General features: G+C 39.4%; 1 protein-coding gene across 1 annotated transcript in view; it reads right to left on the bottom strand.

The window, feature by feature from the left end:
* LOC135199661 (calcium-activated chloride channel regulator 1-like) overlaps window positions 1–16627 on the bottom strand; it is a 111530-nt gene that overhangs the window by 23716 nt on the left and 71187 nt on the right. Inside the window, exons 10-15 of the mRNA XM_064227817.1 lie at window positions 15235–15424; window positions 14748–14921; window positions 14504–14629; window positions 14034–14161; window positions 12670–12793; window positions 2396–2517 (exon numbers count right to left, since the gene is read on the bottom strand). Coding sequence (XP_064083887.1) covers window positions 2396–2517; window positions 12670–12793; window positions 14034–14161; window positions 14504–14629; window positions 14748–14921; window positions 15235–15424 — 864 coding nt within the window. The remainder of the gene's footprint in view (window positions 1–2395; window positions 2518–12669; window positions 12794–14033; window positions 14162–14503; window positions 14630–14747; window positions 14922–15234; window positions 15425–16627) is intronic.

The following is a 16627-nucleotide window of genomic DNA, read 5'->3' as shown; positions in this document are numbered from 1 at the left end:
AACTCATCGCCACCAACTCATCGCCGCCTACTCATCCCCGGCCCAACTCATCCCTGGCCCAACTCATCCCTGGCCCAACTCATCCCTGGCCCAACTCATTCCCGTCAGTGATTAATGAAATTCAGTAAATATTAAAAACACCTTTATTCAGAAAATAGCGTGGGAGCAATCTTAAACGTTCCGTCTACCATACCAAACTTCTGTTGATACCAAATGTTGCAACCAACTTCTCCTTCCAAATAGCAAAATTCTATCTTCACTGGGACCACTGTCTTTTAATAAAAAATCTTCCTTCTGGTTTGGCTCTGTTTCGTAGGTCGAATATTCATCAGGGATTGCTAAATGATTTAGGTCAACTGGATTTGGCGGAGAGGCACTAATCTGATTCCGTTTCCGACGAATAGTTTTCTTTAGAGCCGACGAATTCGGGAGTGATCCTTGCACCGCTTGGGGAACAGTACATCAAACTTCATTAATCACTACACTTGGGTTTTCCATCGTCTCTTCAGCTCTGGTTTTAATTTTTGTAGTTGTCCTTTCTACTTCTACTTTTATCGGTGAAGAGTCATGGGTGTGAGTATTCAAGACTTTAACTACGTTTCCAAATCTTGTGTGTATTCTCGCTTTACACCTGCCGAGCTGATCACATTTCCAGAACATCAAATTGCAGTCAGTTTTGCTGAATTTGTCGAAAATGAACAAATAGCCATCATGAGAAAATTTCGCTTTGCCTCTCTGACTTAAAATTGTCTCCATTGTAATGGGTTTACTGAAAGAATGTAAAACTGAAAGTGATATATCGAAAGGTTAATAATTACTAACGTTTTTGTTGACAAACATCTGATTTCATACTTGGGTACTTTTGTTTGTAATTGGTAATTGAGTAATTGTCGTCATGCGTTGAAAGGTTAAAAATTACTAACGTTTTTGTTGACAAACTTTGATTTCATAGTTCGGTATTTTTGTTTACAAATAGTAGGATTGGTAATTGAGTAACTGTTGTTTCGTTTTTATTTACACTGCCTTGCAGAGTGTGTGTGTATGTGTGTGTGCGTGTGTTGGACCGGTGATGAGTTGGGCCGGGTGTAAGTTGGGCTGGAGATGAGCTGGGCCGGAGATAAGTTGGGCCGGAGATGAGTTGGCGGTGATGAGTTGGCTGGCGATGAGATGGCGGCGATGAGTTGTCCCATTTCGGCAAGACAAACCTACTGCTTGTATTTGCTTTACTGTCTTAAACGTTCAGATTTATCCCAGCTTGTTTTTTTTATGAGGTTATGTTCCCTTCCTTATTCGAAAAAAGCCCAGAAATCTGATGATTGATCACAAAGTTCCGACACTCCGATCAATTCATCAGAGGCACAATTCTCCTTCTTGCTCTTTCAACCAGGAAGAAAATCAAGGTGCGCAGACTCTATTCAGTTCTATATAGACTCATTAAGCTTCCTCCCTCTAAATATGTCTTCCCAATGTGAAGAACTGATGGTTTGTATATCATGTGGAAGCAAATGACAATTTTAAAAGTAAAATGTATATTTATTAACTATACAAACCTCAGTCAGATATCTGGGCTAAAAGCAAAGTGGAATGTTTACATTCCGGGGGCGGGACTCCCACCAACTGAATGGTAGTTAAACTACCTAACTACCTTTGCTGAAAGTAATTCTTAATGTAAAGTACTTCAGGTTTGTATAGTTAGGAGAAATACAATTTACTTTAAGAGACTCTCATTGTAAGGGCTTTCATCCTGGAATATGCAGATTCGTTAATGGAGGTAATGAAGTGTTCCATATAGGTACTGCATGCAACTAAATCAGCATATTAGCAGGGTTCATACTTCTTATATTTTTAATGTAATACAGTAATTAAGCATTCACTTATTTAATTCATCATTTATTTACTCGTTCATTCATTCCTTCCCAAAAGAATCCAGCAAAACCATAATGCCTTGACTGTATCACTTCTATAGTAGATTCACATCACCCGTGCATCTGGTGTCTAGGCCAGTCCCTTACGACACTCCTGATTGGATGTTGTTAAGCCAATCACAGGTCTGGAAACTCTCAGTCTCTGGAGAGAGTTCACATAGACAGAATGTATGTTCCACCTCTCCTGAGGGATACTGTTGAAAGACGTATCCCTCAGGAGAGGTGGACCATACAACCTGCCTATGTGAACTCTCTCCAGAGACTGAGAGTTTTCAGCCCAGGGATGGGCTTATCAACAGCCAATCAGGAGCATCGTAAAAGACTGGCCTAGACACCAGAGGCATCATTGATGTGAAGCTACTATAGTTATATCTGTCCATTAGTTCATAAGTCAAGCGAATGATTACTTTTTGTTTCTATAATTAAATAATTTGGCTTTAATGTTTTTTGAAGGACTATAATACTCTTACCTTATGGGCTCTTCTGGAGCCTTGTTACGGGGATAGGAGGTCACAGCTATCAGGACATCGTCGGTTAATATATATTCATGTTTTGGAGGGAAGCTTGTTATATTGTATACCCATCGACCAGCCTGCAAGAACCATTTTAGTTGTAGTTCTATTGGAAAATAATTAATGCTAGGTTACATTCAAATGTATTTCTCTTATTGTCCTAATTATTTATAACAAATTCTCTCAATGTACCCTAACTGCAACTGGCAGTGATCCAACACCTACTGTATTAGTACAATAATTGTAATTTTTCTACCAGGTATCCGTTCCAGCACTGTGCCGTAAGTTCATTTCCACCATAAGCTGCTGCTTCATCATTACTGGCGCTGTAACTTAATGTTACAGAATTGTTTGATTTTGCATCAAGTTACAGTGCAGTAAGTACCTTCAACTTGATGGCTATTCTTGCTGTTAGCATCGTTAATGACGGTTATGCTGCTGTAACTTCATGTAAAGGTTCTATACGCCGCTGCAAAATGATCTTTTACCGGCAGCGAAAAGTGCTGTAAGATTGGATTGCTGTAAGTTGATATTGCTGTATGCCAAGTATGTAGTACGTATTGCGACTTCTAAGTGGAACAGTTGACATCAGACACAAGATATGTTTGTCCTGATATGGTAGGTACCAAATCCAAATGTACAGTCGTCCCTCGCTTATTCACATTTCTGGATTCGCTGAGTCACCTACTTGCAAATTTTTCTGTGGAACGTATATACCCATTATTCGTGGAAAATTCGCCTATTCGTGGTATTTTTCATTGAGAAATATTGATTAATTATTGTGTTTTCATATCATTTTCGTGATTAATGCATTTTTTGTGATAAAACTATTAAAATACTGTGGTATAGCATTTTTAGAGTGTTTTTTTTAGGGACAGCCCACGTGCCTTTATGCACTTAGCTATGCTGTTGCTGTTGTGTTTGGATGTCTGCTAGACTCTCTGCCCTACTTTTCTTTTTGCTTTCTGTGAAACTTGATGAGTATTCTCTTATCTGTATCTTCTTCTATAACTGTTATTATTGCTGATTGGTTAAAAGATAGAGACAATGAGCCAAACCTATTAGCCATTGCAGCCTTACACCTTCTTTACGAGGAAACCTTAGGTATTCAGGCATTGCCCAGGGAAGGATTGGCCTTGCAAGAAGTTCCTTTCCTCTGTGGAGGTGGATTCTCGCACCCTCTGTACCACGTACAGGAAGCACAAGTGTAACCAAAATAATTTGTATTCGGAGTGCCATGTCAGGCCATCTGAACAGTGGATAAGTTTGCTAGGAAAAAGAAAAAGAGAGGAGAAGGTCTTCTCATTGTCATCAAATTCTAATTCTCTGCAGGTGACTCTGTGGACGTCATCACTGCTGGTTGACACCCATTGCCTCACTCACCTAGCAAGGTTTCGGTCTTTGCCAGCCTGGGCATTGGTGCCCACTACCTCTCAACTGCCCCTCCACCTCTCCACTAGAAGCCAGGAGCTGGACAGGCCCCAGGGTTGCAGACCGGGTATTCATCACAGGCTAAGTTAAATCAGGAAGATAGAAATAAGTAAGAATTTTTTTGGAATATCAACAATTGTTCCCATGATGTATGAAGAATACATGGTAGTTAATCACGAAAATACTCTGGATAATCAGGGAAGGGGTTAAAGGAACAGATTCTTCTTCCTGATGTTCTTCTATTCTTTGCAAAAATTTTTACTAGCAGAATAGGTGCCCAAAGAAAAATTTGAATGTTAACTTCAACAAAAATTATGCACTACATATGAACAAACAATATGCAAATGACCGTTTAGAACATAACTCGTTTGTGAATAGTCGTGTCCATCCATCGGTCTTCTCGGAGGTACCTCCACATTACCCTTGGAGTTATGATCTTTCAGTTCAGCGAACTATTTCGGGTTTTCGAATGCCTCCAAAGTGTTCACACAAATATTCACACTGGTTTCAGTTTGGGGCTGTTCACATGGGATAGTACATCTTTTGAGGTGTCTTCATGATTGGCTAGTCCTATTGAGCTCTTTGCTGCAGTTGCTACAAGACAGAGATCACCGTCACGAATTTTGTCAAGATGTCATTGTGGCGATAAATTTTGAGAAATCAGATCTCATTCCCAAAAAGAGTAAATTACTTGGGCATGCTGATAAACAGCAGTAGTAAGAGTTTTTTCCATAAGACTCATGCATTTGCAAGATCAGGAAGTTAGTGTAGAAGTTCCTGTCTTGTTAGGAACAACCTGCTTGGTAGTGGTAAGTCATTCTAGGTCACCTGTTATGTTTGGAAAAGCTGGTTCCTTATGAGCAGCTTCATTTCCATTCCCTACAAAGGAGGTTGAAGTTCTGGTCTCCAGTGAGAGATCCTCCTTTCTTTTCAATTCCTCTCTCAGATGAAGTAAGAGAGGATTTAAGCTGATGGTTAGATGCTCAGAGTAGGAGTGCCACCTAGCACGCCTCCTCCAGAGATGCCTCTTTTTGGATGCAACCAACAGGCGGTGGGGCACTCATCTAGAGGAGTTGTTGGTGTCAGATGTATGGGACCAGAATGAGAAATACCTCTGCATCAATGTCCTGGAATTGAAGGCAGCCTTCTTGGCACTTCAGGAGTTTCAAGACTGATAAGATGGGGCACTCTGTGGTATTGATGAGTGACACCACCAGAGCAGTGGCATACATTAACAAGCAAAGGGGACTAATGTCCCTCCTGCTACATTGGTTGGTGGTGCAAGTGGGAGAGTGGGTGGTGGTTCACCTGTCTGCCAGGTACATTCCGGATACTCAGAAGTTAGTGCCAGACAAACTCAGTCTCCTGAGTCAGGTGATAGAGACAGAGTGGTCAGTAGAAAAGTGTTTTGAGCTATGGGAACCTCCAAGCATAGACCTGTTTGCACATGGCACTACAGGAAACTTCCTGTATTCTGTTTTATCATTCTGGACCCATGGGCTGCGATGGAGGATGCCTTTCAGCACCCATGGGACAGCCCATGGGACAGTCTTGTGGCTTACACTTTTCCTCCGTTATGCTTGATTCATTAGGTGGTCAACAGGTTGTTGATCACACTGAATCTCAGGTTAATTCTTGTGGCCCCCAAATGATCACATGCCAAATGGTATCCAGACCTACTAGTTCTTGTTATGCAAGGTCCTAAGAGAAATTTCTCCATAGTACAACTTTCTATGCCAGTTGCACATCAAGAGATATCACCTGGCCATGGAAGCTCTGGCACCTAATGCCTAGAAAGTAGCCATTGTCTCATTAGAGCCAGAGGTTTTTCTTGTCATACAGCAAAGGAGGTGTCTTGATACCTTTGGGAATCCTCAGCAGCATATATCTGGGAAAATGGTCTGTCTTCTGTAGCTGGTGTCGTCATCAGAGTATGTCTCACATCAGAGCAACTCTTAAGCAGGTAGTGGACTTCCTCTTTTTCTTCACTAAGAGAAGATTCTCTCAGCCTTGGCCATTAAGAGCTACAGGTCAGTCCTCAGCCAGGTTCTTAAACTTACTCGTGGGAAATCTCTATGCACCCCCAAGGGAACTCAGGTCAGGCCCTTGATTGGGATATGACTCTCTTCCTTAGAAGCCAAACTTGTCACTGATATGAGCCTTTGAGAGTGATCAGACAGGGCTCTGACTCTAAAGACTTATTCGTCTTTCCTTGGCTTTGGTGAAGAGAGTAGGTGAACTTCATGGCCTTTCTTTTGATGTTTAACACTCAAGGGGATTGGAATCTGTATTGATCAAGTTTGTCCCAGTATTTGTAACAAAGTATTGGTATAAATCAATCCCTGATGTCAGGTTCAAATTTTTTTTTGATCACCTCCCCAGAGGATTTCATTGGTAATGATTTGAATGAGATGCTACTATGTCCTGTTATGATGCTGTGGCACTGTCTTTTAAGAGAACTTGATATCTCACATCTGAGTGTCGACATCTGTTTGTTAGTAAGCAGTCCCATTTATCAGTGGCCTCAGTTATTGGCGATCTGGTATTAAAATGGTTGTCTAGCACTGAAAATCGGTGATTTCGCTGAAATGTGCCTATTTCCGGTTATCGACGCCAAAAACAGAGTATTGGCGCCGATACATTCCTAACAGAGATGCCATTAACCAGTTATTGGTGCCAAAATCTGGTTATTGGCGATTTTCACTTGTCATCAAGTCATCTGAATGGAATCCACACCGATAACTGGGAACTGCTTTACTGGCTTGACTAAGAAAGGGGTGTCTAAGTACATGATCGCATTATGGCTATGAGAGACAATCCAGTGGTCATATGCCTCATCTTGCAAGGAAGACAAGGATACATTCTGGGCAAGAGTGCATGAAGTTGGGCATCGCCCCAACTTGAGAAGTCGGGAAGAACCTGTTGGTTCAAGCAGGGATGTGTTCTTGTCAGACCACATTCACCTTGTATTATTTTTGGGAATGCATTAAGTAAAACATTAGTTTGATTAAAATTAACATTACTTTGAATACAAGTGTACTATTTGACCTTTCCAAATAGTTACTATTGGAGTCACAGCCTAACCAGGGCCAAGAGATCACACATTATGTAGCTCTCTGGTCATCGTAGGTATAGTGCATCCTTCTAAAATTTGATTATAATTTTTTTTGGGAAGTCACATGATATGAGAGTATATATAGTAAGCATGAATTTTTACTTAAGTTGGACCAGAAACAGCATCAAATTTCGTTTATCTTGAAACTTACGGCAATGCTCTATCAAAATAAAAAAGTTTTTAGAATGTTGGATAATGGGCTGTAAACATGAAGCAATTGATAGTGAGTAGAAAAGGTATTTAGTTAGAAGCACGAGGGAGAGAGAGAGAGAGAGAGAGAGAGAGAGAGAGAGAGAGAGAGAGAGAGAGAGAGAGAGAGAGAGTACTACATACTAAGAACATGGTCACCATTGAAGCTGCAGATATTGTTAAAAGAATCAAAACTGACATAACAGAGGCCTTAGGCACTCAAGGAAAAAGGAAAATTGTTGTTAGTCTGGATAAATGAAAAATAGTGGGTTGTAGTGTTACAGAGGCCATGATCTGTGAAAAAGCAAAAGGTAAATGAAATTACTTTATACAGCATTCATTTGTTTAATGTACCTAATTATTGTTTTCTTTATTCATGATTAGTACATTATAAAAGTAAAATACAAGCCCATTATTGCACAAAATGCCTTATAAAGTGGCATTTTCTGGGTTGGTCTGGAACGAATGAACTCACTTTACATTATCTTTATGGGAATTTAATTGACTCTCATTGTTTTTGGCACTGTCAAGCCTTTTGGAACCAATTAACGACAAGTACCGAGGTATCACTGTAAATTACTTTAAAAATATGCTATTTGTTCCAACAAAGATACAAACCTTCTTTCTTTGCATTAGGATTTAGCTTGTAAAAGCGAGCTGGAATAGCCATTCAAACATAATGATACCTTAGTAAAGTACCTGCCCACCTTTTGGGCTGCACTCCACTTTGCCTTCAGTCACTGTAAAGTTGAAACTTCATTTATCCTATACAGTAGTGCCTCAGGTTACAAAATTAATCCATTCCGAAGCAGCCTTCATAACCTGATTTTTTCGTATCTAGAACTATGTTTTACATGTAAATTGCCTAATTTGTTCCAAGCCCTACAGAAACACCACAGTAAATTTTATAATAATGCTAAATTGACCAATAAACAATGAAATTCAACAATTTGGACCATTCAATACCTAACCTAACCGTGATTGTAGTACCTGTAAATAAAGTATATTAGTGTACAGGGTACAAGAAATACTGTACGTACATGTACGTACGTATGTAGTAAAATGTGGAATCTTACCTTTCGAGGGAGGCGATCTTCAAAAGTGGCGACAGAGGAGGAGGACAAATGGCAGAAAACATTAACACTAAACTTTACGAAACACATTAACAAATGACAGAAAACATTACCACTTAACTTTACGAAAAACATAAAATTAAATTTCATTTTTTTACCTTTTTCTGATTTTTTAATTTTTTTACTTTTTTAATTTACATTTTTTTTAAAACAAATTAAAAATTTTTCACCACTTCCAATTTTCTGTTTTTTCGTATCACTTGGACCTTCCTGTTTGCTTACTAAAGGCCTCTTTAAAACATAACTATCCAAGGAAGATTGCTTCTGCCTGCTTTTCAAAATGTTCCTGAAACGACTCAGGCAAACGTCATCGAACTGTGCAAGCATACGACCTGTGTAAGCCTTTTCGGGGTGTCTCTTTTCTACAAATGTTTGCACTTTATGAAAAGCAGCTAGAACATCCTTAATTTCTGCTGTTGTCATAGGGTCCTCCTCCTCCTCCTCGCTGCTGCTAGAGAACTCTTCTTGAATGACGTTATGTTGCATGGCCTCCAAGTCCTTCAGGTCATCTGTCGTAAGCTCCTCTTGTTGCTCCTGGAGAAGGTCATTGGCGTCGTCCTTGTCGACGACCAGTCCCAAGGACTTGGTGAGTGCAACGATCTTGTCAAGATCTGGCTGCAAAACAGTTTCAGGATCGTCAACTGTTTCTGAATCTGCATCAGCTTCACCCATGTCGAATCCCTCGAAGTCTCGGGCGGATACGGCATCAGGTCAGAGTTTCCTCCATGAAAAATTCAAGGTTCGCCTCGAAACCTCCTGCCAAACTTGATCGATGAGTCGGACGCATATCACGATATCGAAATGCTCCTTCCAAAATTCCCGCAGGGTGAGGTTTGTGGTATCGGTGATGTCGAAACATCTCTTGAAAAGATGTTTTGTATAAAGCTTCTTGAGTTTGATATCACTTGCTGGTCCATGGGCTGGAGGAGAGGGGTGGTGTTAGGTGGAAGATAAAGAACCTTGATGAAAGAATACTCCGCTAGGATATCTTCCTCGAGGCCAGGAGGGTGAGCAGGGGCATTGTCCAACAACAGCAGACATTTCAGAGGGAGGCACTTCTCTTCCAAGAATTTCTTCACTGTCAGGCTGAAACACAGATTTACCCACTCGGTGAACAAAAGTCTCATTACCCAGACTTTCGCATTAGCCCTCCACATCATCGGAAGCTTCTCCTTTAGCAATTTGTGGGCCTTGAAGGCTCGAGGAGTCTCGGAATAATACACATGTAGGGCTTCACCTTACAATCCCCACTGGCATTAGGAGAAAGTGCAAGCATAAGCCTGTCTTTTATAGGCCCGGGTAGCTTCTTCTCATCCTGCGTGATGTACATCCGACGAGGCATTTTTTTCCAAACAAGGCAAGTCTCATCACAGTTGAAGACTTGCTGAGAACTGTAGCCTTCCTTGATTGTCATTCTCGTTAAACATCTTAACAAAGGTTTGGGCCACTTTCGTGTCTGAGCTGGCAGCCTCCCCATGCCGCACCACCGAATGGATGCCAGTCCATTTATGAAATTTATCAAACCAACCCTGAAAATGGTGCTGGCCTTCTGGCAGATTGCCGTCTCGGTTATTGTATGGCCAGCGATTTCTTTGTCCTTAATCCATACGAGAAGCAGCCTCTCCATCTTATCATGTACGTGGCTCCTCTTGTTGGAAAAAATAGTCTCGCCCTTGGAAGGTGTAGCTGCTTTTATGACTTCCTTCTGCTTAAGGATGGTGCCTATCATCGACAGATCTCGGCTGTATTCCTTAGCGATCACACTCAACCGCATGCCAGCTTCATACTTCTTAACTATCTCCATCTTCGTCTCCATAGAAAGCATCCTCTTCTTTCCGTGAACTTCAGCAGCATTCTTGGGACCCATGGCTAATAATGTAATTAAGTTCACACACAACACGATAAAGTAGCTTACAGTACAAAGAAAGCGAAATCACTAACACGAATTTACGTTAACAAACGAAATCTATGTGAACGAATGAATTCCAGGTGTGTAAGATGACGCTGCTGCAACAAAATGGTCAAGGAACGCCTTTATATAGGTGCATGATGGGCCAGATGCTGACCAATAGAAGAGCAGGATCTTAGGGCAGTGACTAGCATCAGTAACCAATGGGAGAACGGGAGGATGGTGGCGAGTCTACTGAGTTGGTGGCACGTGAGTTTTAAAATTGTTCTCAGCGGCCCGGGCGAATCTCAGACTTTGCAGCACACCCTTTCGCAACCTGAATTATTTTCGTACACAGAAGCAAAAAATCTTCGTATTTGCCTTCGTAACCTGGATTTTTCGCATGTAGGGACTTTTGTATGTAGAGGTATGACTGTATTTACCTTTCAGTTACAGTAGATTTAGTCACTTGGAGTTCCGTGACAGTAAGGTTTACCAGGTAGTCGTGCCATCACACCTTTCCTTTGTGTTCTTTAGAAAAATAGGCTATGTAGCCTTATTCCTCTGATTTCTGTGGCTAAGTCTTTGTGATTCTCAACAACTCTGCAGACGAGGCAAGTTTTGACAGTGATGGAGGGAGGTAGGGCGTTCTCCTTCCATTCTTCATCATCTTCTACATCATTCCTTTGAACCTCACCTTCACTCTGACTATGGCTGTGAGTTTAGATTGGGGGAGTCTGCCCTGCGTTAGAAGGCTTATTCAGCTTCCTTCTGAATGCCTTTCCCTTTGGGATAGGGCAGGGAATCTTGTTTGCCACTGGTGATTGACTTCCTGGGCACTGAGTATGAGGCCTTTACACTCGAAGTTATATTCATCTCTTCTCCATAAGCTTTCGTGCATGCTTTAAGTCCAATTCTCTTTCTTCTTCGTGCAGCTTGTTTGTTCCTTGTTTTCTTCATCTATGGACCAGGTTTACAGGCAGCAATGAGTTTGGAGTGTTTTCCCTGCCTTTCTATGGTCAGATAACTGTAGTAACAGATGATCATTTTTACCCCTCTCACCTAAATCCATCATCACACATAGGGGTTTGCACAGCTCTCCCTACCTTTCCATGGTCAGGCAATAAAGGTGGTAGGGAAACACTTTGACTCTTCCCTTGCAGTCTTTTGGGATCTCATTGGGGATGGTCTGCTTGGCCTGCTCGTACTGCTCATTCAGTTCCTGAATTCGTGGGTTTGAATTGAGTTTTCAGGGAGTGATGAGCCAGTGTTCCCAGTCCTTCCAGTCAGACAGATATGGTATCAGGGTAGTACATTGCCCCTCCTGTCTCCAGCTCTTTGGGAACATTAGAGAGGGGTTAGCACAACCCGGCCATGTAGCTCAGGCACTATCAGTGGCCCTGATCTTCAGATTGGGCTCCTTAGTAGTGATGGGAATTGTGGAGTTTTCCATCGCCTCTTATCTTCATCTTTTGACATTTTTGAGTGGAGGGAGAAGAAGGCTGCTTTTTCTAGAGGTCATCAAGCTCAGTTGTAAGCAGTGTGGCCTTGGGGTAGCACATTGGCATTATCTGCAGTTTTTCTCTGCTATCAAGAGAGCTTAGGCTCCAGCTTATTAGCTTTGGTTATTACTTACTAGTGGTGTTTTGAGCCATATGATTTTGCCTGTAAATGTATAGGGAATTCATTTAGGCCCAATCCAGCATAGTGGTTTTCTTCCTGTGCCCAACTCATTGAAACTCGGAGAATTCTGTATCTCGGTCAGTGCCAAACTAATATATAGGAATGTACCTTTATATCATAATGGTATTCAATTTTAGTTGACTTGTTTTTGGGACTTTTGTACCCAGGCACAGAGGTGCCTTCATGCTGCTTCAGTTTTGTTTTTAGCTAAACTGAAGTGGTTTTCTCTGCAAGACTACTATGTGCTGCCCACATACAAGCACCTTGCTCTCTGAATGGAATTTAATTTCTGGTGGCAGTAAGATCCTGAAAGGAATCCTGATCAGATAAGAATGTTTGGGATTTCATGCAAGAAACTTCCAGCTCTACTGGCTGTCTAGATTTTGTTTAGCTGCACTATCCACCATTCTCTTCTCAGTATGAGAATCAGCTGTCTTTAACAGTAGATAAGATTCATCCCAAATCTAAATTTTCAAAATAAAATTATTTATTTGAATATTTATCTATTGTTAAAGTAGACCATCCCCAACCTCCCCACTACTTAGTGGGCTGTCAAGGAGAATTTTGACAAGAGGTAAAACATTCAAAACACACCTGGTGGAGAACAGGTGTACTAGCAGTCATCTGGGTAAGCCATTCAATCTTTTTCTTACATTTGAATTCCAATTTGCCTCTCGGCACAGAGATAAAAGCTTTCTTAACAGTAGGTAAGTATCCAAATGAATATTTATTATGAAAATTTTTGTTTTAATGATACTAAGAAGGGGATTAAATTTTTTTTGACATACCATACCTTAGCTTCTGTTAAGGAGAAAGTTATAGTTCTTGTGTATGGGTCTTCACTGTATATAAGTGGTCCACTAGTGTTTTTATATATCTCACCGTCAGGAGATATAAGGCTTACTGCAATGGAAAATCTGAAAATTTCAATACATCTGCATTAGATATTGGATCAAATAAAACTGGTTGAAGCTTTTTAGAAAGACCGTTTGCACAGTAGTATGTGTGGCATGAGAAGATTGACAAAGTGATGAGCATTGACTCATTTAACCTCTAAGATGGAAAACTTGCAGAGTAATATCAAAGAAGTAATAAAAAAAATTAGTGAAAGTGAAAGGATGCACTCTTTCAGATTGATTTGAAGTGCCATAGTCTTGTAAAAAAAATGAGGAATGTAGGCAGATAAAGTGTATAATTCAAAAGTGTTGGAAGGAAGGAGAAGAAGACCCAGAAAGGTATTGGAATGGAAGGACCATAATTTCATGGAAATCTAATATGGGATTGTACCCACTTTTGATGAGCTTTTTATATAGGAGTATTAAGCAGCTAGTGTTTTACTACACAGGAGAGAAGGGATGGAGTACTTGCTGTTCATGATTCATTATCTTTATAATGTGCTCTCCCATATACCCTAGTGATTTAATATAGAGCCACCTAGCTCCTGTGAAAAGATTAACCTAAATCTTCATGGATCAAATTAAATAATGGGGAATTCGTTTGCTGTCTCAGGTGTGGAATAAATCCAGCAGGAATCACAGTTGACAAATTGAGAGGGACATCAGAATATTACATTAAATGTTATGTTGGACATACAAGTACAGCATACATAAATTTCAATACAGTGTATGAGCACATACACTTAAGTATGTGCTCAAGTATTAAAATGAACATGGTACATACTTATATATTGTAATCAGTTCCCCATTTGGTGCAGAGTCTGTGCTTATTCATTGCATATTATACACTGGTAGTTAATAGCAAATTTGCTTATGCCTTGTGACCTATGCAGTTTAAATAATAATGGTAGCCTAATTACTAACCTGCCAAAATCTAAAGTGTAGTTTTTAATGTATGACAAGATTCAGTGTTCCAAGTAGAGAAAAGTAAATTGCAGTAATAGTTGTTTACCAAGGATATTTTTGAGATATAGGGTGTATATGACATGATGTAACATGTTAGCACTCTACCATAGCTGTTCCATACATTTACATGGCAAATTGCAAATACTATTGCAGAAAATATAAATATTTACAGAGTTGAAGGCGCACTACAGCCATAGTTACAAGGAACGGTTAGCATTGCTTTTATACTAAATCAAGATGGATACTACTTGGTATTTGTTATGCTATTATGTATATTTATTTAGGGAAAACTTACGAGTTATAGAGTGGAATATTCTCCGTGAAGGAAAACTTTGTTAGGTGGCCCACACTTGAGTCGAGGGTAACTTCTCCTTCTTTAAAGTTGGACTCCCCTGCTTTAACTCTCACAACATCTCGGTAAACCTTTTAAATATATGTATATATGTGAATATTAAGATTAGTATGGTTGCAGTATATTTTGTCTAGTTATACATCTGACAGTTATAAAATTTCATTGGGATTAAAATATTGAAAGTAATTAGGGCACAACGAGATAAATGTTTGTTGCTCACTTCATTGGTCTCAAATTGTAAGGTAACAAGGAAATGGAGGAAATGGGCCAGAAACAAATGGAATATAATTGTCATGTAGGTCAACTCATGTTTAGATTTCGTGTAAATGGATTTTGGATTTTAAGGGTATTTTTACTGATTTCTGCTGTAAAAAGTTGTCAGCTTGTTTAGGAAGTTGATGGCTGTTGCTTACCTGAAGGAGTTCATCGCTGGTCTCCGTATACTTGCTTATTGAGTCGAGAAGAAGAGCATCCAGTGTAGAGGCAGAACTTAAATAACCTGTCCTATGGTAGTAGCTTCTACCTCCTGTTTCAGAGGCCTGAAAGAGCCAATAATAATACTAGTAATAGTAACTTTTGAGAAATAAATTATCATTACAGGACATGTTAGAAATATCATGAACTTTCTCATTGCTACCAGAGATAAAGTGTACCTACCCACAGTTCCAAGTTGTTAGTGGCATTTGGACCTAAAGAGACAGTGTTGATGATGATGCCATGCTCTTTTATGTCTGGAAGGACCTTGCTCACCAAAGGAGGAATAGTCTCTTCACCATCTGTGATGAGAACGACCATGAGGCCGTCGCTGGTGATGCCTGAGCGTTCGACTAGCTGGAAATACAAAGATAGTGTTAGGTATATCTTGGTAAGGTAAACTGTATGGGCTGGGTTAGTTCTTATGGGTACTACTCTTTGGGAAAGATCGACATTTGTAAGTTTTTCATGAACAAAACAAGATATACTTCAAATGGAAAATCCATTTACTGCACGTTTGTTAGGCAACTAGCTCTGTACTGTCGTGACTAACCCTTAGCCAGCCATCATCTCCTCTAAAATTAAAAAAAAACATTTTTATGTCTGTGATGAGTTTTATATCAGCTGAGAGATGAGAATAGAGAAGAAGAAGAGTTAATTCAGAACAGACCTCAAGGACTGTTATCATGGCTGCTCCTATGGCTGTATACCCTCCATCAGTATAAGTCTTCGGAAGTCTCTGCACAATGTCCTCTCTGTTGCTGTTGGTCACTTCGGTGAAGTCGACATCTATGCGAGAGACATTTGCAAAAGACACGACAGCTATCTGGCTGCCTGTTGGAATTAAGTCTCTGACGAACCTGATGCAAAAAGAAATGTGTCATATGGATTCAAAAAGTTTTTGTTCAATGGGCATCCAATTGCCCAAAGTGTGTGTATCTATACTGTATTGGCTGATGTTATAAATTTCTTCAATGATAGTATACGCCTTTTTCCTTTAAATAGTGGTTCTACAAGGTACTAAAGTTAAGTATTTCTTTGTTTAACCAGACCACTGAACTGATTAACAGCTCTCCTACGGCTGGCCTGAGGGATTAGAATTTTTTCACGTGGCTAGGAACCAGTTGGTTTCTTAGCAACGGGACCTACAGTTTATTGTGGGATCAGAACCACATTATATCAAGAAATTAATTCTAATCACCAGAAATAAATTCCTCTGGTTCCGCGGGTATCGAACTCGGGCTACCTCCACAGGGTACTGGGAAGACAGCATCCACAGGGTGCTAACTTCCCAGTTTCTTATACTGTAGTTTATTTGGGGTAAATTTTTTAGCTTCTTTGCCATCCTCTTCAAAGTGGTTGTGACCAACAATAGTTGGCCAGCCACCAACGACTAAATTCATTTTTTTCTGACAACTACAGCCATCTATCTAACCATCAGGCATATAATTGCACAAGTAAACAGAGGTGTTTGGTGGGCAAAAATATTACTGATAATACCAAGCATTACATTGTTGTGAGTGTCAGAGTTCTCATTCAGTAATGTGCCCAGTATTTTCATGAACAGAATTATTACTTGTACCCACATTTGTTTAACTTTTAACATAGAAAAGTAACAAGTGTTTTAGCATTATTTAAAGTCAAATAAGAATTTCTGAATATCTAAATCTAAAATATTGATTAATGTTTATACACGCACACACACACACACACACACACACACACACATATATATATATATATATATATTATATATATATATATATCTATATCTATATATATATCTATATATATATATAGATACATATATATATATATATATATATATTATATATATATATATCATCTATATATTAATATACTATATATAATATATATATATATATATATATATATATATATATATATACTATACTATATATATATTCTATATATATATATATAATCTATATATATAATATATTATATATCTATATATATATATATATGATAGATAGATATATATATATATATATATATATATATATATATATTATATATATATATATATATATGTATGTAGA

The sequence above is a fragment of the Macrobrachium nipponense genome, chromosome 26 (assembly GCF_015104395.2).
Source record: "Macrobrachium nipponense isolate FS-2020 chromosome 26, ASM1510439v2, whole genome shotgun sequence".
Lineage (NCBI taxonomy): Eukaryota > Metazoa > Arthropoda > Malacostraca > Decapoda > Palaemonidae > Macrobrachium > Macrobrachium nipponense.
This window is presented reverse-complemented; position numbering and strand designations above follow the sequence as displayed.